This window comes from Salvelinus fontinalis, chromosome 11, assembly GCF_029448725.1.
Source record: "Salvelinus fontinalis isolate EN_2023a chromosome 11, ASM2944872v1, whole genome shotgun sequence".
In the NCBI taxonomy this organism is placed as follows: Eukaryota; Metazoa; Chordata; class Actinopteri; order Salmoniformes; family Salmonidae; genus Salvelinus; species Salvelinus fontinalis.
In genome coordinates, this window is record NC_074675.1 from 34903970 (window position 1) to 34928568 (window position 24599).

At 43.8% G+C, this 24599-nt stretch overlaps 1 protein-coding gene across 1 annotated transcript in view; it reads right to left on the reverse strand.

The window, feature by feature from the left end:
* The window catches only part of si:dkey-172j4.3 (diacylglycerol kinase delta), a 115229-nt gene that overhangs the window by 31357 nt on the left and 59273 nt on the right, over positions 1 to 24599 (reverse strand). Inside the window, exons 3-15 of the mRNA XM_055938553.1 lie at positions 15836 to 15946; positions 15148 to 15228; positions 14795 to 14899; positions 10455 to 10587; positions 9835 to 9941; positions 9374 to 9499; positions 8570 to 8672; positions 7766 to 7925; positions 7050 to 7158; positions 6736 to 6875; positions 5658 to 5742; positions 960 to 1051; positions 125 to 224 (exon numbers count right to left, since the gene is read on the reverse strand). Coding sequence (XP_055794528.1) covers positions 125 to 224; positions 960 to 1051; positions 5658 to 5742; positions 6736 to 6875; positions 7050 to 7158; positions 7766 to 7925; positions 8570 to 8672; positions 9374 to 9499; positions 9835 to 9941; positions 10455 to 10587; positions 14795 to 14899; positions 15148 to 15228; positions 15836 to 15946 — 1452 coding nt within the window. The remainder of the gene's footprint in view (positions 1 to 124; positions 225 to 959; positions 1052 to 5657; positions 5743 to 6735; positions 6876 to 7049; positions 7159 to 7765; positions 7926 to 8569; positions 8673 to 9373; positions 9500 to 9834; positions 9942 to 10454; positions 10588 to 14794; positions 14900 to 15147; positions 15229 to 15835; positions 15947 to 24599) is intronic.

Below are 24599 nucleotides of genomic sequence, written 5' to 3' on the forward strand. Positions count from 1 at the left end.
CTCCTCTACCACTACCCACCTCTCTCTGCCCACTTGTTATCCGCATTATACAACCTGTTACGTAAGACACACACATTTATGCACGCAGAAACACACATGCACGCACACACACACACACACACACCTTCTTGGCCATTGCGTCTGCCTCCTCCTTGTTCTCTGTAGCTCTCTCGTATGCTCTCCCCACCTCCGCTACAAAATCATTTACCGTTCCACACAAAAACCTGCAGGAGAGAGGGATGGAGACAGGGAAGGAGAGGGGATGAGTGGGATGGAGAGAGAGAGAGAGAGACAGAGAGAGAGATGGAGAGGGATGGAGAAAGAGAGAGAAAGAGAGAGGGGGGGGGGGTGAGTGGGATGGAGGAAGAGAGCGAGAGATACGAGTGTGAAATATATTTCTCCATTCCTGTATTATGTATGTAAAGTCAATAAACCATACTGTACTTCACATTTCAGGTGAGAGAGATAAGTACACAGTATAAGCATAGAGCAGACATGTCCTTCCCTATTGCACGGATGATGTCCCCTAGGTAGTACACTCTACAGTGCTAAGGAGGCCCCTAAGTAGTGTCTCTAGTCTAATGCACTTCAAATGTTCCCCAAGTAGTGTACTAAGTAAGGTTTAATCTTGTGTAAGGACCCAGCTGGCAGAGGGACTGAGCAGTGCCCTTGGCAGAGGAGAAAATCAATACAGAGAGACACACAGACAACCTCCCTCTCTCCTCTCTCTATTAGCCTTCCCCACTCCCTCCCTCTTCAGAGACACTCCCTCTCTCTGATTTACTCCCTCCTCCTTCACTCCAGACATCCCCATGACATTCAGACATTATCCCACCCTCCCTCTCTATCTCTCCCTCTCTCCCTCCCGCTCATCCTTCCTCCTTACCTACCCATATCCCCCCTCCATCCCCCCCATCACATCTGGAGGACTGGGCTATCCCAGCATGCATTACACGTACTTGGCAGAGGATATGACATCCGTATGTTTGTCAGAGTCCAGGATCTTGGTGAGGTGGGAGGCCACAGAGTCTGCATACTGAGTGATGTGAACCTGAGGGGAGAGGTATGACAGTTTCATTAAAAAGCCTGCGTATTGTGAGAAACTGTGGTGTCATTTTGGCTCAGAGATTAACAACCAGTTAAATGTAAAAGCCTGTGTATTTTGAGAAATTGTGTCGGTACTTCAGCTCAAACGTGAGTCCTATGCAAACTGAGCGATATGGACCTTAGAGGAGAGGAAAAAACAGTTTCATGATACATCCTGTGCGTTTAGAGAAACTGTGGATTAATTTTGGCTCAGAGAGTAGTAGTGTTAGTAGTAGTATTTATTGGGATCCCCAATTAGACTCTCCAAGGCATTGACTACTCTTCCTGGGGTTCAAACAGGAAACAAAACACAACAAATAAAATAAGAACATAATATACAGTGCCTTCGGAAAGTATTCAGACCCCTTGACTTTTTCCACATTGTTAGGTTACAGCCTTATTCTAAAATGGATTAAATAGTTTTTTTCCCTCATCAATCTACACAGAATACCCCATAATGACAAAGCAAAAAAATATCACATTTACATAAGTATTCAAAGAGTTCAGACCCTTTACTCAGTACTTACTTGAAGCATCTTTGGCAGCAATTACAGTCTTGAGTCTTCTTCGGTATGTTCCTACAAGCTTGGAATTATATTTGGGGAGTTTCTCCCATTCTTCTCTGTAGATTGTCTTAAGCTCTGTCAGGTTGGATGGGGAGAATCGCTGCACAGGTATTTTAAGGTCGCTCTAGAGATGTTCGATCGGGTTCAAGTCCGGGCTATGGCTGGGCAACTCAAGGACATTCAGAGACTTGTCCCGAAGCCACTCCTGCATTGTCTTGGAAGTGCGCCTAGGGTCATTGTTCTGTTGTAAGGTGAACCCCTCGCCCCAGTCTGAGGTCCTGAGCACTCTGGAGAAGATTTTCATCAAGGATCTCTCTGTACTTTGCTCCATTCATCATTGCCTCGATCCTGACTAGTTTCCCAGTCCTCACAGCATGATGCTGCCACCACCATGCTCTAACGTAGGGATGGTGCCAGGTTTCCTCCAGACGTGACACTTGGCATTCAGGCCAAAGTGTTCAATCTTGGTTTCATCAGACCAGAGAATCTTGTTTCTATTGGTCTTAGATTCTTTAGATGCCTTTTGGCAAACTCCAAGTGGGCTGTCATGTGCCTTTTACTGAAGAGTGGCTTCCGTCTGGTCACTCCATGAAGGCCTGATTGGTGGATTGCTGCAGAGATGGTTCTCCCATCACAACAGAAGAACTCTAGAGCTCTGTCAGAGTGACCATCGGGTTCTTGGTCACCTCCCTGACCAAGGCCCTTCTCCCTTGATTGGTCAGTTTGGCCGGGCGGTCAGCTCTAGGAAAAGTCTTGGTGGTTCCATTTAAGAATGATGGAGGCCAATGTGTTCTTGGGGACCTTCAATGCTGCAGAAATGTTTTGGTAACCTTCCCCAGATCTGTGCCTCCACACAATCCTGTCTCGGAGCTCTACGGACAATTCCTTCGACCGCATGGCTTGGTTTTTGCTCTGACATGCACTATCAACTGTGGGACCTTATATAGACAGGCGTGTGCCTTCCCAAATCATGTCCAATCAATTGAATTTACCACAGGTGGACACCAATCAAGTTGTAGAAACACCTCAAGGATGATCAATGGAAACAGGATGATGCACCTGAGCTCAATTCCGAGTCTCATAGCAAAGGGTCTGAATACTTAGGTAAATAAGGTATTTATGTTTATTGTTTTTAATAAATTAGCAAAAATGTCTAAAAACCTGTTTTCGCTTTGTCATTATTGTGTGAAGATTGCTGAGGAAATTGTTTTCTTTAACCCATTTTATAATAAGGCTGTAACATAACAAAACGTGGAAAAAGTCAAGGGGTCTGAATACTTTCCGAAGGCACTGTACATAATACTACATAATGCTGCCTTTGCCTCACGCTTCAGAAACAGGAGATGGCTCCTGCCTTGTGGCTCACACAAGCCATTCTGGCTCACACAAGCCAAGGATTCGTGCAAGTCCACCCACCTACATAATACAGTGCAAATTACAATACAAAATATATCAAAATGGATGTGTCTCTTCACAGACCCCGTTATGCCGTAAGGTGTTCTTTTATCAGTTTTTGAAATCTGGTTTATTGCTAGCTTGAATAACCTGGGGTGGCATAGAGTTCCATGTAGTCATGGCTCTATTTAATATTGTGCGTTTCCAAGCCTCTCTTCTGGACCTGGGGAATGTGAAAAGACCTGATTGCATAACTTGTGTTGTACTGATAAGTGTTAAAACTGTGTGCCAACTGCTTGAACACAGTTCGGTACCTTCAACACATCAACACCTCGTACAAAGACCAATAGTGATGTAGTCAATCTTTCCTCAACTTTGAGCCAGGAGAGATTGACATGTATGTTACTGACATTCGCCTCCGTGTACATCTAAGTGCAATACGTCCTGCTCTGTTCTGGACCAACTGCAATTTACCTTTGTCCCTCTTTGCCGCACATGACCACACAACTGGGCAGTAGTCCAGGTGCGACAAAACTAGGGCCAATAGGACCTGTCTGGTCGACTGAGATTGAGTCTATATGTTTTGATCATGAAAGCTTGCAATCAAGCAGTTTAGTCTCCTCAACTTGCTCAATCGCCACATTATTCAATAATAGATCTTGATGAGGTATAAGGTTGAGCGAGTGATTTGTCCCAAAAACTATGCGGTTAGTTTTTTGGATATTTACCACCAGCCTATAGTTACCCATTCTAAAACTGACTGGAGCTCTAGGCTGTCATTTATTTATTTTACTGTATTAGCTGACGTGTATACTGTTGAGTTGTCAGCGTACATAGACACTAATAATAACAACAATAATGGCCCATGCCAGCTGCCCTGCGGTACACCACACTCAACCGAATTTGCATTAGAGAGGCTTCCATTAAAGATGCACTATGCAGAAATTGCTCCGCCATTTCCTGGTTGCTAAAATTCTTATTGTTTGTCCAATTTCAGTTTATATGTCAAAACAAGCAAGTACAATGTAGATAATCATTGTACCATCTAAACCGCTGTGAAAAATATTTTCCATAACCCAAAATATTGTATTTTCAGCTGCTTGAAGCTGGTGTACAAAACCGAAAGTAAAAGACGCAAAAACAATACTTAAGCACAGGAAGCATAGAAATAGCGCACATAGAACAGATGCACCACTTCTTAGACTTCCTTTCAATGATAATGATATGTCACATTTCTATGTTAATTTGGTCAGCTCCCACAATCTTCTTACATCAATGTCATTCAGCCAATCATCAGTCATTTGTGTCAGTGCCGAGCATGTTAAGTGCCCTTCCCTATAAACATGCTGTTGTTTGTTGTTAATTTGTTAATTTGTTTTCTGTTAAATAACTTTGTATTTGGTCAAAGACAATCTTTTTCAAAAGTTTGCTAAACACTGGTAACATGCTGATTGGTTGGCTGTTTGAACCTTTAAAGGGTGCCCTGCTATTCTTGGGCAGTGGAATGACCTTTCCTCCCTCCAGGCCAGAGGGCAAACACTGTCTTCTAGACTTAAATTGAAAATGTGGCAAACAGAAGTCGCAATGTATTCTGCTACCAACCTCAGCAATTTAGCATCCAGGTTGTCGTTACCAGGTGGCTTGTCCTCTTATTTATAGATACCAACAATTTCTTACACACCCACTTTGCGGAACTCAGAACTGCAATTCTTGTCTTTCATTATTTTGTCCGTTATAAATGAATATGAAGGCTCAGCGTTTGTTGCTTGCATGTCATGCCTAAGTTTGCTAGTCTTGTCAACAAAAAAGTTATTAACGTGTTTGGCAATATCAAAGGGCTTTGTTATGAACAAGCCATCTGCCTCAAATAAGAATGAAAAAAAAGAAGTTTTTAAAGGATGGAGCAGAGTTAGTATTTTTGCCTAGAATTTCATTTAAGGTACTCAAGAGCTTTTTACTATCATTCTTTATATCATTTATCTTTACTCCATAGTATAGTTTCTTCTTCATTATGTTTAGTTACATGATTGCTCAATTTACTGTATGTTTGCCTTATATGATCGCTTATACACAATTTTAGGTCCCGTCTTTGGAACTTTTTTCCCAGATATGGCTAATATATTATGTTCACTACATCCAATGGGTGTGGATACTGCTTTAGAGCAGATTTCTTCATCATTAGTAAAGATATGATCAATACACATGGATGATTTACTTCCTGTTCTGTTTGAACTGTATATACCCTGGTAGGTTGACTGATAACCTGAACCAGATTATAGGCAGCTTGAAGCTTCTTTTTCAGTGGACAGCTTGATGGTCACCCAGAAAATATACCTCTCTGATGATATCACATACATTATTGGGCATTTCACACAAATAGTCCAAATATGGACTTATTAACAACCCGTTTCATGATAAAGCCTGTGTATTTAGAAGCACTTTGGTGTCATTTTGGCTTAAAAGAAACAACCAGTTTCCTGGAAAAGCTTGTATATTGTGAGAAACTGTGGTGTCATTTTGGCTCAAAGAGAAACAGACGGTTTTATGATAAAGCTTGTGTATTTAGAAAAACTGTGGTGTCATTTTGGCTCAAACCTGAGCCCTACGTACCTGCAAGGGGGAGTCGGGACTAAAATCGTCTTCCTTCACCATGGGATAGTGTTTGGTAGGCAGCTCGTATGTCATCACACTCCACCTGAGAACAAAAACACAAACAGACACTGATGTCAAATGCCAGGAAATCGCAGTGTGTCAACCCATGAAATCGGGACAAATGACACCGACTGTTATTCTGACTCACTCAACATATTGACCTCCTCATTTATCTGATTATTTGGTAGACTAAACAGATTACCTTAATCCTTCTCTAGTATGATAACCATAGAGAAAGTTGCTCATCCAGTCTTAGAAGATACAGTTTGGAAAGTCCAGATTTATATTCTGTATGTTATCACTTACAGTTTAATGTTCATGAGTTGTGACTCAACATCCTGTCCCAGTATCATAGCAAATACCTTTCAGACAGTAAATACCGTTCAGATAATAAATACCTTTCAGATAGTCAATACCTTTCAGACAATAAATACCTGTCAGATAGTAAATTATTTTCAAATAATTGTGACTAGGGTGGGCATTCTAGTTTCTTTATTTCTATGTTTTCTATTTCTTTGTTTTTGGCCGAGTTTGGTTCCCAATCAGAGGCAGCTGTCTATCGTTGTCTCTGATTGGGAATCATACTTATTTATCCCTTTTCCCACCTGTGTTTTGTGGGTAGTTATTTACTGGTAGTTATTTACTGTTTAGTCTCTGTTACCTGACAGAACTGTTCGCTTTCGTTTTGTTACTTTGTCCAAGTGTTTTTTTGATAAATAAATAATCATGAACACTTTTCACGCTGCGCTTTGGTCCACTCATTCCGACGAGAGCCGTTACAATAATAAATACGGTACCTTTCAGATAATAATTCCCTTTCAGATAATAAATACCTTTCAGATAGAAAATACCTTTCAAATCGTAAATACCTTTTAGTTGTAAATGCCTTTCATAAAAATACCTTTCATAACTACACTGTAATTGCCTATGTAACTTTTAGCGCCCCTTTATTCAATGTAGTCTCGAAATCTTGCTCTAGCACATAAAAATAGTTACTCCTCTCACCACCCCCTCCTCATCTCTCTCTCGCGCCTACCTGTCAAGCATCTTGGTGGTGGCTCTCTCCAGCTTCTCCAGGATCTGTAGCAGTTGAGCATCATCATCACATAGTCCTCCCCATCCCAGCACCCTGGCTAGGTCATTACCTGTACCCAGAGGGAGGACCCCTAGCTGACACTGGAGGGGGGGGGGGGGGGGGGTGAAACACACAGAACAGAGATCAATATATATACACACAGACATATGAAGAGACCGTTACTGATCAGAATCTATCACTCTATCTTTCCACATTTTATCTCTCTCTTTCTCTTTCTCTCTCTCTGTCTCGCTCTGTCTCTCTTCTAGATTTACTTGTTTGTGCAGGTTGAGTTTATCCAGTTCAGACAGGACCCAGCCAACACTGCCGTCCCCGCCACACACCAAGATACGAAACGTGGCGAACTTCTGGAACACACGCAGACTGGAAAAGAGAGGGTGAGAAACAGAGGATAGTGGGAGAAAGGAAAGGAGAGAGGTGGAATCAGTGGAGCACTTCTCATAGTCAATAGTCAAAGATTGTTACAAATGATCAACATCAACAAGAAAGATTGGTAATACTTCACTTAAAAAAGAAAAGGAGAGCTGCACACTCTAGGAGCACAGATGCAATCATTTAATAACCTAATAACCAACGTTTCGACAGACAAGCTGTCTTCATCAGGGTATAATACTTTACTTAAAGCAGGTATAATGGCTTGGAATTTCTGTTGTTTATTTGTCAGGGACTATGTACAACATGCTATTGCCCCAGGTTGAGCTAGATAGCTAACTTTCATCTGTAGTCCCTGATGCCGTTATAATGCATTAAGAGACGTCATGGGCATGTATAACCTCCTTTTAATGTCTTAATATCATCTCATAATGATCCTGAATAAATACCAGTATTATGTATTCAATAGACATTATAAAGGCTCATACGTGCCTATACCAAGTTATAAAGCCTTATACCTGGCAGGCTGAAAGTAAAGCGGTATCTAACGGTTATCAATCAAATACATTATAACAGAACCAAGATGTCGCACTCTTACCCCAGCTGTGGTCCTCCGTTCATCAAGTCAAATACCTGTGCAGGGTTGAGCAGCTGTTTGAATTTCCTTAGAAACTTAACCCCTTGGTTGTCTCCGCTCTTAGAGTTACACAGAACCAGGAGAGGGGAGGTGCAGGAGGGAGAGGTGGCCTTCCAAAAGCCTGAAGAGAAAGATAAAAACACAGGTTTAGTTTGGGGCCGTAGGTGTGTGGTTGTCTTCACTCTTGGGGGGTGTGGTGGAAATTCAACGCCAGGGACACCTGAAGTCAATATTAAATGAATCACTCTTTATTATCAGTTAACTGGAGAGGTCACAACAAACGCAAGTCTGCCGCAAGCTCTGCCAGGGCGGTCCCTTCAGTCCTCTTATATACTGCTACACATAAAAGCAATATATGCATGGTTCATAGGGTTGGATCTTGCAGGTGACTGGCTGTTATCGCGCGGGCTCAGTTTCCCAAGAAACTGAGCAATGTCTCCTATCTTAACTTCCAGAACATATTCTGGGGGTTCTGCCAATTGGTCTGAGGAGGAAGTCACAGTCACCTGCACAAACCAAGATAGAGCAGAGAAGATGTATACCGTGTACAATTCAAGGCTATCTCTTCAGACACATTTCCCTTACAGATGCATTCGGGTTGTTTCTGAGAATTGACCTATTTCCTTTCCTAGCAACTTCCAAGGGAGGAAAAGTCAGTAAGCAAAAGCGACAAGAAGAAGAAGACAGCGTTTGAACGAATCCTCCATCCTCGTTTGTGTGTGCGGGTATGAGAAAGAGAGAGAAAGTGTGGTGTGTGTATCTCACCGTCAGAGTCGATACTATTGAGGGTTGTGGGAGGGATGATTGACACCCGACATTGACCCAGAGGACACGCCTTTCCCATCTGCTCCTTACAGCTGCTGTGCACCTGTACACACACACACACACACAAACACACACACCATGAATCAGGGGTGGCATTTAGAATGTTAGAAAGGTGACAATTTCATCCAATGACCTTTTAGATCTAACACTTTCCCAGAATCCTGTAGCATCACTTTGGACACCACAGCTTATGATGGAGTGTGTGATGTTTTTTTGGCTTGACGAGTGATGTTCAGATACTGTGTGTGTGTGTGTGTGTGTGTGTGTGTGTGTGTGTGTGTGTGTGTGTGTGTGTGTAACGTCTTTCGTCGGTGGAAGGAGAGGAGGACCAAAGCGCAGCGTGGTATGTATCCATATTTATTAGAATACTTTTTCAATTACGAACAAAAACAATAAACAGAACGAAAACCAACGAAGCTACAGTCCCGAACTAGTGAACACAGAGAAACCAGGAACACACGAACAGGAACAATCACCCACAAAACCCAACACAAAACAGGCTACCTAAATATGGTTCCCAATCAGAGACAACACAAAACACCTGCCTCTGATTGAGAACCATATCAGGCCAAACACAGAAATAGAAAACATAGAAAAACAAACATAGACTGCCCACCCCAACTCACGCCCTGACCATACTAAATAAAGACAAAACAAAGGAAATAAAGGTCAGAACGTGACAGTGTGTGTGTGCGTGCGTGCGTGTGTGTGTGTGCGTGCGTGTGTGCGCGTGTATAGACTCACAATAGCCTTGCACCATAGACATCTCCAGTCCTGCAGTCTCCTGACACTGCCACAGTTCCTGTCACACACCACACACTTTGCACTGACCGGTAGGTTCCCCTCTAACCACTGATGAGGCATGGAGACCTGTGAACACGCACATATGTACACGTGTAAGATATCTTTGACTTGACTTTTAAAGCCTTACTGTGTGACAGTCACACTTCTTTCATATTATTCCACATTCATTAGAAATGTGAGTGAAATACTGACAGGAAAGGTAGGAGGAGAGGGAGAGAGGATGTACTAGAATAGCAGTGGATATGATTCGAACCCACGCTTGCACTGCTAACATATTGTGGAGGCAGCGGCTTAGACCAGCTAGGTTGTTTCACTTGATCAGTGTTTAAATGAGCATAAGAAGATGCTGCTAAGTCAATGGAAAAAAACATTTCGGTGTAAAGAGACTTTGTGTTACCCACCCCATCCTCGTCCTCCATGATGTCATTTCCTATGGAGGCCAGCGTGGTCCATTTACAGGTGTTGGTGGAGCGCACCGCACAGCGCTTATGGGCTTTGAATTTACACACTGGGGGAGGGAGGGAGAGAGAAGGAGGCAAAGCGAGAGAGAGAGTGTTTGTATAGAAACCCAAAAACAAATTTTAACCTGTTTCATTGCTTTGAATTAAAGCTGTGGATGTAAAGTTGCATGATTGAAAATAGTGTGCTTGACGGTATGTGTGTGTTTCTTCACAGGACAGTCGGTGGGAGGTGAGTCTGGAGAGGGCCTCTCTACAGACATGACAGAAGGTGGTGTGTGTGTGTCTCTGTGTGTGTGTGTGTGTGTGTGTGTGTGTGTGTGTGTGTGTGTGTGTGTGTGTGTGTGTGTGTGTGTGTGTGTGTGTGTGTGTGTGTGTGTGTGTGTGTGTGTGTGTGTGTGTGTGTGTGTGTGTGCGTGCGTGTGCGTGTGTGTGTGTGTACCTTCGCAGGACAGTCCGTGGGAGGTGAGTCTGGAGAGAGCCTCTCGACAGACATGACAGAAGGTGGTGTGTGTGTGTGTGTGTGTGTGTGTGTGTGTGTGTGTGTGTGTGTGTGTGTGTACCTTCGCAGGACAGTCCATGGGAGGTGACTCCGGAGAGGGCCTCTCTACACACATTACAGAAGGTGGGTCTGGCGTGGGAGCAGGCGTACCAGTTATGCATCCCAGAAAAATGTTCCATATTGAATAGACTGGCCTGCAGAGAGAGATGGAGGGAGGGCGAGAAGAGAGAGAGAGAGAATAATATGCTACTTTTACTCAAATCCACTTACAAGGAGTAAGTACATTTTTAAGAATGTGTGATAATCCTTGTAGGGTTTGAAACGACAACCATGCTCTTACCAACTAAACCACACAGGACTACAAGAAGGAAGCACGATAGGGGGGAGAGAGAGAAATACTGCTTTCACATAGGATTTACGGTATTTTGCCTGTAAAAGAAATTGGGCAATGTTTATATGACCCCCCTTACAGACAGGTCCATTTATACCATACTCTTGCCTGCATAAGCCTTTTATACCTCCCGTGCAGATGCCGGCATGACGTGATGAGTGGTAGTAGTGATGTGCAGATGTGAGTGGGCATCTATTTTATTACATCTAGTGAATATACACCGTCAAAATTAAATCAATTTCTCATGTGTCTAGGCAGGTCCTAAGAAACATTGTAAGACTAATACCATTTATTTTCAAAACTAAAGAATGGCATATTTTGAGGTTAGTTATGTTACATCCAAATGACTGAAATCAAAGGTTCGTTATTTCAGACATGCAGACAGAGAGGCATCGAGGCATTCAGTTACTGTTCGGTTGAACGTTAGAATGGGCTAAACGAGTGACCTAAGCGACTTTGAGCGTGGTACGATTGTCGGTGCTAGGCGCGCTGGTTCCAGTATCTCAGAAACGGCCGCCCTCCTGAGCTTTTCACACACGACGGTATCTAGGGTTTACCCGAGAATGGTGCGACAAACAAAAAACATCCAGGCGACGGCAGTCCTGTGGGCGAAAACAGCTCGTAGATGAGAGAGGTCGAAGGAGAATGGCAAGAATCGTGCAAGCTAACAGGCGGGTTCACAAACAACAAATAACGGTACAGTACAACAGTGGTGCGCAGAATGGAACATCGGAGCACATGACTTGTCGGTCCTTATCACGGATGGGCTATTGCAGCAGACAACCACACTGGGTTCCACTCTTATCAGCTAAAAACAAGAAGAAGTGGCACCAGTGGGCACATGATCACCAACACTGGACAAATGAGGAGTGGAAAAACATTGCCTGGTCCAACAAATACCGGTTCACGTTGCGTCATGCTGATGGCAGAATCAGGATTTGGTGTAAGCAGAGTCCATGGCCTGCCTGGTGTCAATGGTACAAGCTGGTGTCGGTGGTGTAATGGTGTGGGGATACAACGTTTGAACGCCACAGCCTATCTGAACATAGAATCCATGCCCCAAAGAATTCAGGTTGTTCTTGAGGTAAAGACCCTGTACTAGATGGGTGTACCTAATAAACTGGTTACTGTATATTTCGTAGTAAGAATATAATGGAATATAATAGAATAAAATAGAAATAGCATTTTTCCCACACAACTTGTGTCACGGGAACGTGTGGATCCACTGTCATATAAAGAAGTGACATTTTGAAACAGAGCCCAAGCCCATGCTTTTTTGTCCATGTTTCATCGCTTTCTTACCCTCACTCCACTTTGTTAGGGAGGAGGTGTAGGGTCTTACATTGAGAGTATCTTCATCATGATAGTGCCAGAAAAGAATAGAATTTTCAAAAGCATCTGAGTCTTGAGTTCATATTTCACAACCTCCGCAGGCTTTTAGAGCAAAATAATAGGCTTACACTTGCTAAATGATTCTGATCAGTCATAGATGAGCAAATGAATAGATGAGCTATACCAACTCCACTTAAACTACATGACCAAAAGTATGTGGACACCTGCTCGTCAAATGTCTCATTCCAAAAGCATGGGCATTAATACGGAGTTGATACCCCTTTTGCTGCTATAACAGCCTCCACTCTTCTGGGAAGGCTTTCCACGAGATGTTGGAACATTGCTGCGAGGACTTGCTTCCATTCAGCCACAATAGCATTAGTGAGGTCGTGCACTGATGTTGGGCGATTAGGCCTGGCTCGCAGTCGGCGTTCCAATTCATCCCAAAGGTGTTTGAAGGGGTTGAGGGCTCTGTGCAGGCCAGTCAAGTTCTTCCACACAGATCTTGGCAAACCATTTCTGTATGGACCTTGTGCACGGGGACATTGCCATGCTGAAACAGGAAAGTATGGCAATGTATGGTTTAGCGTCACTGGACATAACCCGAATCATGAAAAACAGCCCCAGACCATTATTCCTCCTCCACCAAACTTTACAGTTGGCACTATGCATTCAGGCAGGTAGCGTTCTCCTGGCATCCGCCAAAACCAGATTCGGACAGCCAGATGGTGAAGCGTGATTCCTCACTCCAAGGAATGCATAAGAATCCAATGGGGGCGAGGTTTACAACACGCTTGGCATTGCACATGGTGACTTTAGGATTGTGTGCAGCTGCTCGGCCATGGAAACTCATTTCATGAAGCTCCCGACAAACTATTATGTTGCTGACGTTGCTTCCAGAGGCAGTGCTTCATTACTCTGCGGTTCCATTCTGTGAGCTTGTGTGGGCTACCACTTCGCGGCTGAGCCGTTGTTGCTCCTAGACGTTTCCACTACACAACTACAGCACTTACAGTTGACCAGGGCAGGTCTAGTTCTAGGTCTTCAGTAAGGCCATTCTACTGCTAATGTGTGTCTATGGAGATTGTACGGCGTGTTCTCGATTTTATTCACCGGTCAGCAACGGGTGTGGCTGAAATAGCCGAATCCACTAATTTGAAGGGGTGTCCACATACTTTTGTATATATAGTGTATTTACCCAGCAAGAGAAATAGCCAAATATACAGATTAATATTCAGTGAAACAAAAATCTCATTAATTGATTAAGACAAGTCACAGGCTTTTGGTTGGGAGGAGGCCTAGGCTACTAGGCGACTGCGAGTGAAGAGCAAAATATCCCACTTGTTAAGCTACATAACATGCTGGCAAAATGTTCTGATCTTCGCTAATGAATGAGCCAACTAAACAAGATGATCATGAGCAACACTCACCTCAACTTCGCAAAAATTTCCAGAGCCTAATTGTAGCCTAACCAATATCCAAACGGAGATTCAGTGAAAAGAAAAATCTGACATGGATTAATTTATCAAGATGAGTCCCTATAATTGTCTCAAAGCAACGTGAAACGGTGCTGAAATAATTGAACATAGGCGGGTAAGCTATTGCTTCCAATGTATTAGAACAATTAGATGACTTTGGGAGTTTCAATAAGCAACAATTTGATACCTTCAATTGCATTAGCCTACTTTATTACAATATTTATTACCACAGTAATTCTTTATGGACCCATCCAGTTGTGGTTAAGAAAACAGTGCATGTGGGCGCCTATGAGAAGAGATGGGTGAAGTGACATGCCTCTTAAAGTTTCGAACTGGCAGGAGGATAGTAGTAACGGGCGCTGCCTAGCAACCATCAAGAGCTGGTGCATACCTAGGTAGTGCATACCTATGCCGTCTCAGCATTACGGATTCATTTCATACTAAGCCGTAGGCAGAACATTACCTCAATCATGACTAGGTCAGTTGGCGGAAATAAAAGCCGAGGCCTTGTCCCGGCAATACCTTTCATTTATATTGCAAAGGCTGCAAAAAGTTGGTGGGAAAACGTATTGGTTTGAAATGTGTAAAAGAGGTCGAGAGTTTTCACTTTACTGTATGAAAGCAAATACAACACAGATGCATCCTTTTGTACCAATGGTGCGAAATGGCTAAATGCTAAATGCTACCAATTTAGTTGATGAGAAGTACCCACTGCTACCACTAAATGTATTCGAAATGAACAGGTGAATACCAGAAACAGGACTGTAGAATAAAACAAAAGTATAGTCAAAGGCAAAAAGGGGTGAGAAGGAATGAACGAATGGAGGGATGAAAAGATAAAAGCCTGAGGGGATGGAGGGATGAAAAGATAAAAGCCTGAGGGGATGGAGGGATGAAAAGTTAAAAGCCTGAGGGGATGGAGGGATGAAAAGATAAAAGCCTGAGGGAATGGAGGGATGAAAAGATAAAAACCTGAGGGGATGGAGGGATGAAAAGATAAAAGCCTGAGGGAATGGAGGGATGAAAAGTTAAAAGCCTGAGGGGATGGAGGGATGAAAAGTTAAAAGCCTGAGGGGATGGAGGGATGAAAAGTTAAAAGCCTGAGGGAATGGAGGGATGAAAAGTTAAAAGCCTGAGGGGATGGAGGGATGAAAAGATAAAAGCCTGAGGGGATGGAGGGATGAGAGGACCGGTGTTTACCTCATACGTTTCCCATTTCTGTACAGACTTCAGAGCACCGATCCAATCCTCCATCTCCTTCCTGCTCTCAGCACACAGCATCAACTTCCTGAATGGAGTGATCACCTGGAGAGAGAAGGGGGAGGGGTGGAGAGAGAGAGACAGGGAAAGGAAGAGAGAGAGAGAGAGATAGGGAGGGAGGGACAGGCTGTATAAGAATACATAGTACTGTAGATTTACAAAGACTTACACAGTCCTACACTTTTGCAGTGAAGAGTTTAATACAATTGGAAATGTGTAGTCATGGTGGTCATTATGGTTAGTGTGTAGCTGTAGTCATGGTTACGGTAGAAGTAGTGTGTCATCGTGGTTACCGTAAAGCTGTTGTTGATGTTCTTGGTACTGGTCTCGGCCACGCTGGCGTCTGATAGGTCCACCTCGTCAAATATCAGAGACTGATGGACAACAACCCAAAAAATGTAACCGAGTTAAACACAACCATAAACAAAACAGACAGCATGTAATCATCCTCTATGAATGAAAAAAGTCTTAAATGCCCAGTGCAGTCAAAAACGGGATTTTCCTGTGTTTTATATATATTTCCACACTATGAGTTTGGAATAATACTGGGGAATTGTGACAATTATGATTATGCCCGTTTAGTGTAAGAGCGGTTTGAAAAGATCGCCTGAAATTTCAGCCTGTTTTGGTGGGATGGAGTTTTGGTCTGCCTGGGGACATCACCAGGTGGTAAATTAGTTAATAGACCAATAAGAGAATCCAAACCTCTCAGCCAATAACAACTAGTTTTCAGTTTTCCCATCCCCACTCAGACCACTTCCAGACAGTCCTAACAACATTTTTGCTTGAGAAATCTCTCTTTGCTAAGAAGCAATTTTTGTTTATTTTTGACCATTTTGCTTGAAAAAAATCTCAGTAAAGTATTTAATCGTTACTCAAATTATGATGAACCTGAAAAAGTGACAGCTTGCACATCCAAGAAATGTCTGGGCCCAGTCAAAAAATTATAATAATTGGAGTAATAAACCTATACACAGTTACCTTGGAGTCTTTGGCATAGTAAAGTGTCCGGCCTCTCAGTTTGAAGTACCTCCTTTTCCATCTCTGGAAAGAACTGGTCTGTTTCAATAGGATCCCTTCCTTTACACTTTTCTATGGAGAGGACAGAGAGAGAGAGAGAGAAAGAGAGAGGGGTTTGAGATAGGGCACGGAGGGATGGGCTGTTGGGTGTTGTGTGTGTGTGTGTGTGTGTGTGTGTGTGTGTGTGTGTGTGTGGGTGGGGGGGTAGAGAGAGAGAGAGAGAGGGTGTGTGTGTGTGCTTCATGATGTCTATGTGTGTGGGTGAGATTATGAAATACAAGATATAATCAAGAAGCATAACTATTCAAATCATTTCATTCAGTTTCATTGGAACCAAATGCCAGGAAAGTTTCCAAGATATATTAAGGGAAACACATTGGCATGCATGATGCCATCTGTCACCTAGCAACATTCCAGCACAAGTCGATATGGCAAAAACAACTTACAGACAACTTCCTCATACAGTACCATTAAAAAGTTTGGACACACCTACTCATTCAAGTGTTTTTATTTATTTGAACGATTTTCTACATTGTAGAGTAATAGTGAAGACATCAACACTATGAACTAACACATATGGAATCATGTAGTAATCCAAAAAGTGTTAAATATATCAAAATATTGTTTAGATTTGAAATTCTTCAAATAGCTCCCTTGATGACAGCTTTGCACACTCTTGGCATTATCTCAACCAGCTTCACCTGGAATGCTTTTCCAACAGTCTTGAAGGCGTTTCCACACATGCTGAGCACTTGTTGGCTGCTTTTCCTTCACTCTGCGGTCCAACTCATCCCAAACCATCTCAATTGGGTTGAGGTTGGATGATTGTGGAGACCAGATCATTTGATGCAGCACTCAATCACACTCCTTCTTGGTCAAATAGCCCTTACACAGCCTAGAGGTGTGTGGGTCATTGTTCTGTTGAAAAACAAATGATAGTCCCACTAAGCGCAAACCAGATGGGATGGCGTATGGCTGCAGAATGCTGTGGTAGCCATGCTGGTTAAGTGTGCCTTGAATTCTAAATAAATCACAGACAGTGTCACCAGCAAAGCACCCACACACCATCATACATCCTCCTCCATGCTTCACGTTGGGAACCACACATGCGGAGATCATACGTTCACCTACTCTGCGTCTCACAAAGACACAGCGGTTGGAAGCAAAAATCTCACATTTTAACTCATCAGAACAGACAAATTTCCACCGGTCTAATGTCGATTGTTCGTGTTTCTTAGTTTTCATTAAGCATTTATTTGGGCTGCAATTTCTGTGGCTGGTAACTCTAAGGAACTTATCCTCTGCAGCAGAAGTAACTCTGGGTCTTCCTTTCCTGTGGCGGTCCTCATGAGAGCCAGTTTCATCATAGCGCTTGTTGGTTTTTGCGACTGCACAAAGTTCTTTACATTTTCCAGATTGCCTGACCTTCATGTCTTAAAGTAATAATGGACTGTCATTGCTCTATGCTTATTTGAGCTGTTCTTGCCATAATATTGACTTGGTCTTTTACCAAATAGGGCTATCTTCTGTATACCACCCCTACCCTGTCACAACACAACTGATTGGCTCAAACGCATTAAGAAGGAAAGAAATTCCACAAATGAACTTTTAACAAGGCACACCTGTTGATTGAAATGCATTCAAGGTGACTACCTCATGAAGTTGGTTGAGAGAATGCCAAGAGTGTGCAAAGCTGTCATCAAGGCATTAAGGCAACTATGTTATTTCATAGTTTTGATCTCTTCACTATTATTCTACAATGTAGAAAATAGTAAAATAAAGAAAAACCCTTGAATGAGTAGGTGTGTTCAGATTTTTGACTGGTACTGTACATGATTTCATCTTTGTCTAAGAATGCTACACGTAACATAAAAATAGAATAGGGTAAGGCAGGCTATGTGTTTTGACATGCCTTAAAAGGGCAGAAACGAGATATAAGTGAAAGTATGTACACCGAGTATACCAAACATTACAAACACAGTAGGAACACCCTTTGCCTCAATTCATTGAGGCATGGACTCTACAAGGTGTCGAATGCGATCTACAGGGATGCTGGCCCATGTTGCCTCCAACGCTTCCCACAAGTGTGTCAAGTTGGCTGGATGTCCTTTGGGTGGTGGACCATTCTTGATACACATGGGAAACTGTTGAGCGTGAAAAACCCAGCAGCGTCGGAGTTCTTGACACAAACTGGTGCGCCTGGCACCTACTACCATACCCTGTTCAAAGGCACTTAAATATTTTGTCTTGCCCATTCACCCTCTGAATGACACACATACACAATCCATGTCTCAATTGTCCCCTAGGCTTAAAAATCTTTCTTTAACATGTCTCCTCCCCATCATCTACACTAACTGAAGTGGATTTAACCAGTGACATCAATAAGGGATCATAGCTTTCATCTGGATTCACCTGGTCAGTCTACAGTACGTCATGGAAAGAGCAGGTGTTCTTAATGTTTTGTACACTCAGTGTATATGCAGACTAAGACAGAGAGAGAGAGAGAAAGGGAGAGACAGAGAGAGACATCAGTGACAGGTTTAACAGTGGCATGCTGCCCTGTGTGTCAGCGCAACCCCTAAATATGTCCTGAGGGAACCAGACACAAAGACAGGTGCGTCCCCCCCATAGCGAATCACTATGGGTGAACACACACAAACTGACAGGTTTGACAGCGCATGTGTGAGAGTGTGGTGTGTTTGATTATCCTGGTGGACAAGGTGAAAATGGCCCCATATGTTTCACAGGGCTGTTCACACCTTCCCTGTGTGTGTGTGTGTGTGTGTGTGTGTGTGTGTGTGTGTGTGTGTGTGTGTGTGTGTGTGTGTGTGTGTTCAAAGCTGGGCACTGCTCAAGAGACTCTGCTGGGTGGTAAGTGTAGATACGTCAGACACACGTCAGAATTTGCATAGCAGATTGGACCTTTTAAACTGTCATAACTCAGCTATCTATCCTGGCAAACAGACACACAAACACACACACTCACGTCTAAAGACTGTCTCTGATGTCATGAAAGCTCTAATTTCCTCTCTTTTCCTTGCCATTTTCCCAATTCATTAAAGGGGAATGGAAACAATAGGCTTTAGAACACCAGCTAACTGGAACTGTGAATCGTGGTTGGAACCAAAAATCTCAAATTTGGACTCATCAGACCAAAGGACAGATTTTCACCAGTCTAATGTCCATTGCTTGTGTTTCTTGGCCCAAGCAAGTCTCTTCTTCTTATTGGTGTCCTTTAGTAGTGGTTTCTTTGCAGCAATTAGACCATGAAGGCCTGATTCACAAGGTCTCCTCTGAACAGTTGATGTTGAGATGTTTCTGTTACTTGATGGTTTTTGCAACTGCACTTGAAGAAACTTTAAAAGTTCTTTATATTTTTCCGGATTGACTGATGACTCATGTACATTAGCACACAGTAAATTGCTGCGTGCCGCCTAGGCCGCCCAGAGTGGCTTGCTTTTGGGCGTGCTGGCAGCATGTGGCAGCATATAGCAGCACGTTCGATTGTGCATCAAGAATTAAGCATAGCAAGTTTATATGAAGGTCTGGTTATTAAATGGGTAAATAGTTTAATCCATTCTCCATTTCATGAATTTATTCACATGTAAATAGTAATATGTTCTAAAACGCTCTGATGACAAACAAAATTTGCTGCCCTGTTTCCAACTGTCCACGTGGCTGGGAGAACTTATTCATGTAAGTAACACATTTCGAAAATGTAAAAAAAAACGATGTATTACTAGCTAACTAGCTACAGCGCAGGCTAACTCAAATGAGCTTCTAACGTAGCTAGCTAGCTATCTAGCCAACTTTACATACTGTATAGCTAGCTAGCTATGTTAATTAAATATCACCAGCTACTTAACTTCACATTAGCTAGCTATCTTGATGTATTTATCACTGTAAAAAACAAACTCCAAATGCATTTGTAGGTAGCTAGCTAACAGCCACGGATGAGGGTGAAAGGATAGCAGCCCCAACTGTAAAAGTGAGAGAGTAGGCTCATCTGGAATGGAAAGGTACTTTTGTGTAGTTCCAGTCCTTAGAAGTGAGGACGGAGATAATAGTAATGTAATATTCAGTGCGGTCTAACTTGAGTATAATGAAGTCTGTTTCTTGTGAGGTTTTCTATCCTCAGATACAGAGAGCTGTGAAAGCCTGTCTGCAGATGAAGAGGTCCCAATGAAGAACAGTGGTTCTCAGTCCTGTTTCTGGGGACGCAAAGGGGTGAACATTTTTTTTTTTGCCTTAGCACTACACAGCTGATTCAAACGATCAACTCACCATCAAGCTTCAAGTAGTAGTTATGTATTCATTTATGATGCTATACTTGATATGATCCTGCTATTGTCACATGCTAAAAATGCATGTGTGTGCACATGCATCTATCTATCCAATGTTATCATGATTTGTTATAAGGGATATTATACTTTAGTAATCCACAATGACCTGGTGATGTACAATTCTAATAATGACATGACCTTCCATATTCCTACAGATACCTTGTAACTGGAGATTCCTTCAAAACAATTGCCTACAGTTCCCGTGTAGGGCACTGCAAGGTTGTTTGAAATTAGATATTAAATAAAGTTAAATGAAGGTTAAATAAATATAAATTAAATATTGAGATGAACCTGTTTTAGAGTATGTACATGATGCATAGGAAGTGTAGTGTACAGTTTTTAAAATTCTATTTCTGTATATATGAATTACAAATCAGCCTTTAACTAGTTAAATAATGTCTCTAGTCTATTGCATAGTAACCATTGATGTCCCAGGAGCAGGATTGGTAAACACTGTTGAAGTGTATAATTGTAATACATACATGCAGACACAGCATCATTGAAAGACTGGAATTTGAAACTCCTGGTATTGGATATTTACATTTAAGTCATTTAGCAGACGCTCTTATCCAGAGCGACTTACAAATTGGTGCATTCACCTTATGACATCCAGTGGAACAGCTGATATGTGGATATGACTGAAGTGGATATGACTGAAAAATAATCTCACAGACATTCATACCTGAACTGCACCTGTATTTGCCAAGGTAGAGTACATGATCAGTGAATATATGAAATGTACAGGCTACAATGTGGGGATCTCATGCATGGTAATAGCTACATGTATATATGACTTGCATCCTTGGCACAAAGTTATATTATATTCTACTCAATCCATAGACTGTTTTGAAGATGATACAACTGGCTATTCAGACCCCTTGACTTTTTCTACATTTTGTTACGTTACATGCTTACTCTAAAATTGATTATGTTTTTTTTGTTCTTGATCAATCTACAAGCAGACTTGGATCAGCTCCGCCAAGCTGTCTCCCTGCAGTGAGCCACCATTGGGAGACATCAGGAGTTGCTACAGGGCCTTTTGGAAGGGCTCAGTTCTTTGACGGAACGCCACGACCATGGGTTAAAGGCTATTATGAAGCATATCAGGGAGTTAGCTCAGAGACTGTCTGTCACCTCTGAAAAACCCCAATCACCCAGTCATTTTTTCCCTATCTGTGGTGAGTTTGTACAGCCTATCCCGACTCCCCGTGAACCCCACTTACCTCCTCCAGAGCGATATTCGGGGAATCCTGGTACCTGCCGGGGTTTTCGTTTTCAATGCTCGCTTATTTTTGAGCTACAGCCATCTTCATTTTCTCCAGACTGATCGAAGATAGCGTATATAATGACGCTAATGTCGGGAAGGGCGCTCTCCTGGGCTACGGCAGTTTGGAAACAACAATCTGCCATTTGCGGTCATTTGGAGGAATTCATGGCAGACGTGAGAAAGTTTTTGAGTCTCCAGTATCCGGGAGAAAGGCGGGCAGCAAACTGCTTGACTTACGTCAAAACTCCCGTAGTGTGGCAAACTACGCGGTGGACCTTCGCATGTTGGCCGCCGAGAGTGCCTGGAATCCGGGAGTCTCTTTTCGATACTGTTCTGCATGGATTATCTGAGGAGGTAAAGGTTGAGCCAGCTGCTCGGGAGCTGCCGGTGGACCTCGACTCTCTTATTGCCTTAACCATTAAAATTGATGGACGCCTAAGGGAACGCAAGAGTGAGAGGAGGTCTGGTCTCGGGCACACTCGTGCACCCGATATGGAACGTTCACCTCCTATGGAATCCATAAGTTTCCAAAGGCAGCTCTTCCGAGAGGAGTCGAAGTCACCCGAGCTCTCTCGTCAATCTACGATGGGTGAGTTGGATACTCCTGAGCCTATGCAGTTGGGAAGAACTAGGCTATCAGTTTGGGTGCGCTCACGGAGGATGAATAATAACTGTTGCCTGTACTGTGAGGGGCAGGACATTTTATAGCTACGTGCCCTATTAGGAAACCCTTGTCTCTAGTGGGTACCAGTACTATGGTGAGTCAGATGGGAGTTCCCTAATTCCCATCACCCGCACACCCCTTTTTGCTCTTGTGCTGTGGGGAGACCAATCTAAGTCTCTCCGAGTGCTCATTGACTCTGGGGCTGATGAATGTCTTATGGATGCCACGATAGCTTCGGAGCTTGGTATTCCCACTCAGCCTCTCTTTGTGCCCATGGATGCTAAGGTACTGGACGGCTGTTCTACAGGGGAAGTCACCCATAGTACTGTGCCCGTTCAATTACGGGTTTCTGGTAACCACAGTGAGACCATACAGTTCCTCCTCATTGCATCTCCCCATGTTCCGGTTGTGTTGGGATTTTCCTGGCTACAAAAAACACAATCCTGTGACTGACTGGACCACAAGCTCCATCCTGGGTTGGAGTCCTTTTTGCCATTCCCACTGCCTTCAAGCAGCACAGCCTTCCCCAAGTTGTCTTCCTCAGGATGTTAGCAAGACTGTGGATGTCTCTGCTATTCCTACTGAATACCATGACCTCCTGAAAGTGTTCAGTAAGGCACGTGCTACTTCCCTTCCCCAGCACCGTCCTTATGGTTGTGCCATTGACCTTCTCCCAGGCACTACACCACCTCGGGGTTGGTTGTATTCTCTGTCCGGACCAGAGACCAAAGCTATGGAGGAGTGCATAGAGAAGTCTCTGGCCACTGGGGCCGTCCGTCCTTCTGCATCTTGTGCCGGCGCAGGGTTTTTCATTGTGGAGAAGAAGGACAAGACCCTGCGCCCATGCATTGACTACAGGGGACTTAACGATATCACGGTCAAAAATCATTACCCCCCTACCTCTCCTCTGCGTTTGAACCTCTCCAGGGGGCTACCATGTTTTCCAAGTTGGACCTTCGGAATGCCTACAACCTGGTTCAGATACGCGAGGGGGATGAGTGGAAGACAGCCTTCAACACAGCCAGTGGACATTATGAGTACCAGGTCATGCCATTTGGACTCACCAATGCCCCCGCTGTCTTCCAGGCTTTGGTCAATGATGTGCTTCAGGACATGCTAAACCGGTTTGTGTTCATCTACCTGGACAACATCCAGTTTTTTTCCCCGATCTGCCCAAGAACATGTACTCCATGTCAGACAGGTCCTTCAGCGTCTCCTGGAGAACCAATTGTTTGTGAAAGCCGAGAAGTGTGAGTTCTATCACCTTTCTGAGATATGTCATTGCTGAAGACAATGTTCAGATGGATCCTGGAAAGGTGAAAGCAGTGGTGGATTGGCCTCAACCAATGTCCAGGGTGAAGTTTGAACGGTTTCTTGGGTTTGCAAACTTCTACCGGCGTTTCATTCGGGATTACAGCACCCTGTCGGCCCCCCTCTCGGCACTCACCTCCCCCAAGGTACCATTCAAATGGACTCCAGCTGTCGACAAAGCCTTTATGGACCTGAAGCATCAGTCACAACAGCACCCATCCTCATCCATCCGGACCCCTCGCGTCAATTTCTGGTGGAAGTGGATGCTTGGATGTTGGTGTGGGGGCCCTCCTGTCCCAACGATCTTCCCAGAACCAGAAGCTTCATCCCTGTGCCTTCCTGTCCCATCGTCTCAATCCTGCTGAGAAGAACTATGATGTTGGCAACCGAGAACTCCTGGTGGTGAAGATGCCATTGGAGGAGTGGAGGCACTGGCTGGAAGGAGCAGAACAGCCATTCTTGGTCTGGACCGAGCATAAAAACTTGGAATATCTCCGTTCAGCCAAGCGCCTCAACTCAAGGCAGGCCCGGTGGGCCCTCCTGTTTACCAGATTCAACTTGACCATTTCCTACCGTCCTGGGTCTAAAAATGTGAAGCCTGATGCTCTCTCCCGCCTATACAGCTCCTCTGCCACACCCTCGACTTCCGAAACCATTCTCCCTACCTCATGCCTTGCTGCCACTGTAGATTGGGGTATTGAGAACCTGGTTTGCGAGGTGCAACGCTCCCAACCTGGACCTGAAGGGGGCCCGGCTAACCGGCTGTTTGCCCCTAACCCAGTCCGGTCCTGGGTCCTGGAATGGGCTCATTCCAACAGGTTGACCTGTCATCCAGGGTCCAGTCATGCACTAGCCTTCCTTCGACAACGTTTCTGGTGGCCCACAATGGTCTCTGCCTTCGTCACCGCATGCACTGTGTGTGCTCAAAACAAGACTCCCCGGCAAGCTCCGTCTGGTCTCCTGCAGCCACTACCGGTTCCTCATCGTCCCTGGTCTCATATATCTCTGGACTTTGTCACTGGGCTCCCTCCGTCTGATGGCAACACTGTCATTCTAACGGTAGTCGACCGGTTCTCCAAGAACGCCCATTTAATCCCTATCCCCAAACTACCTTCTGCCAAGGAGACAGCCCAGCTTATG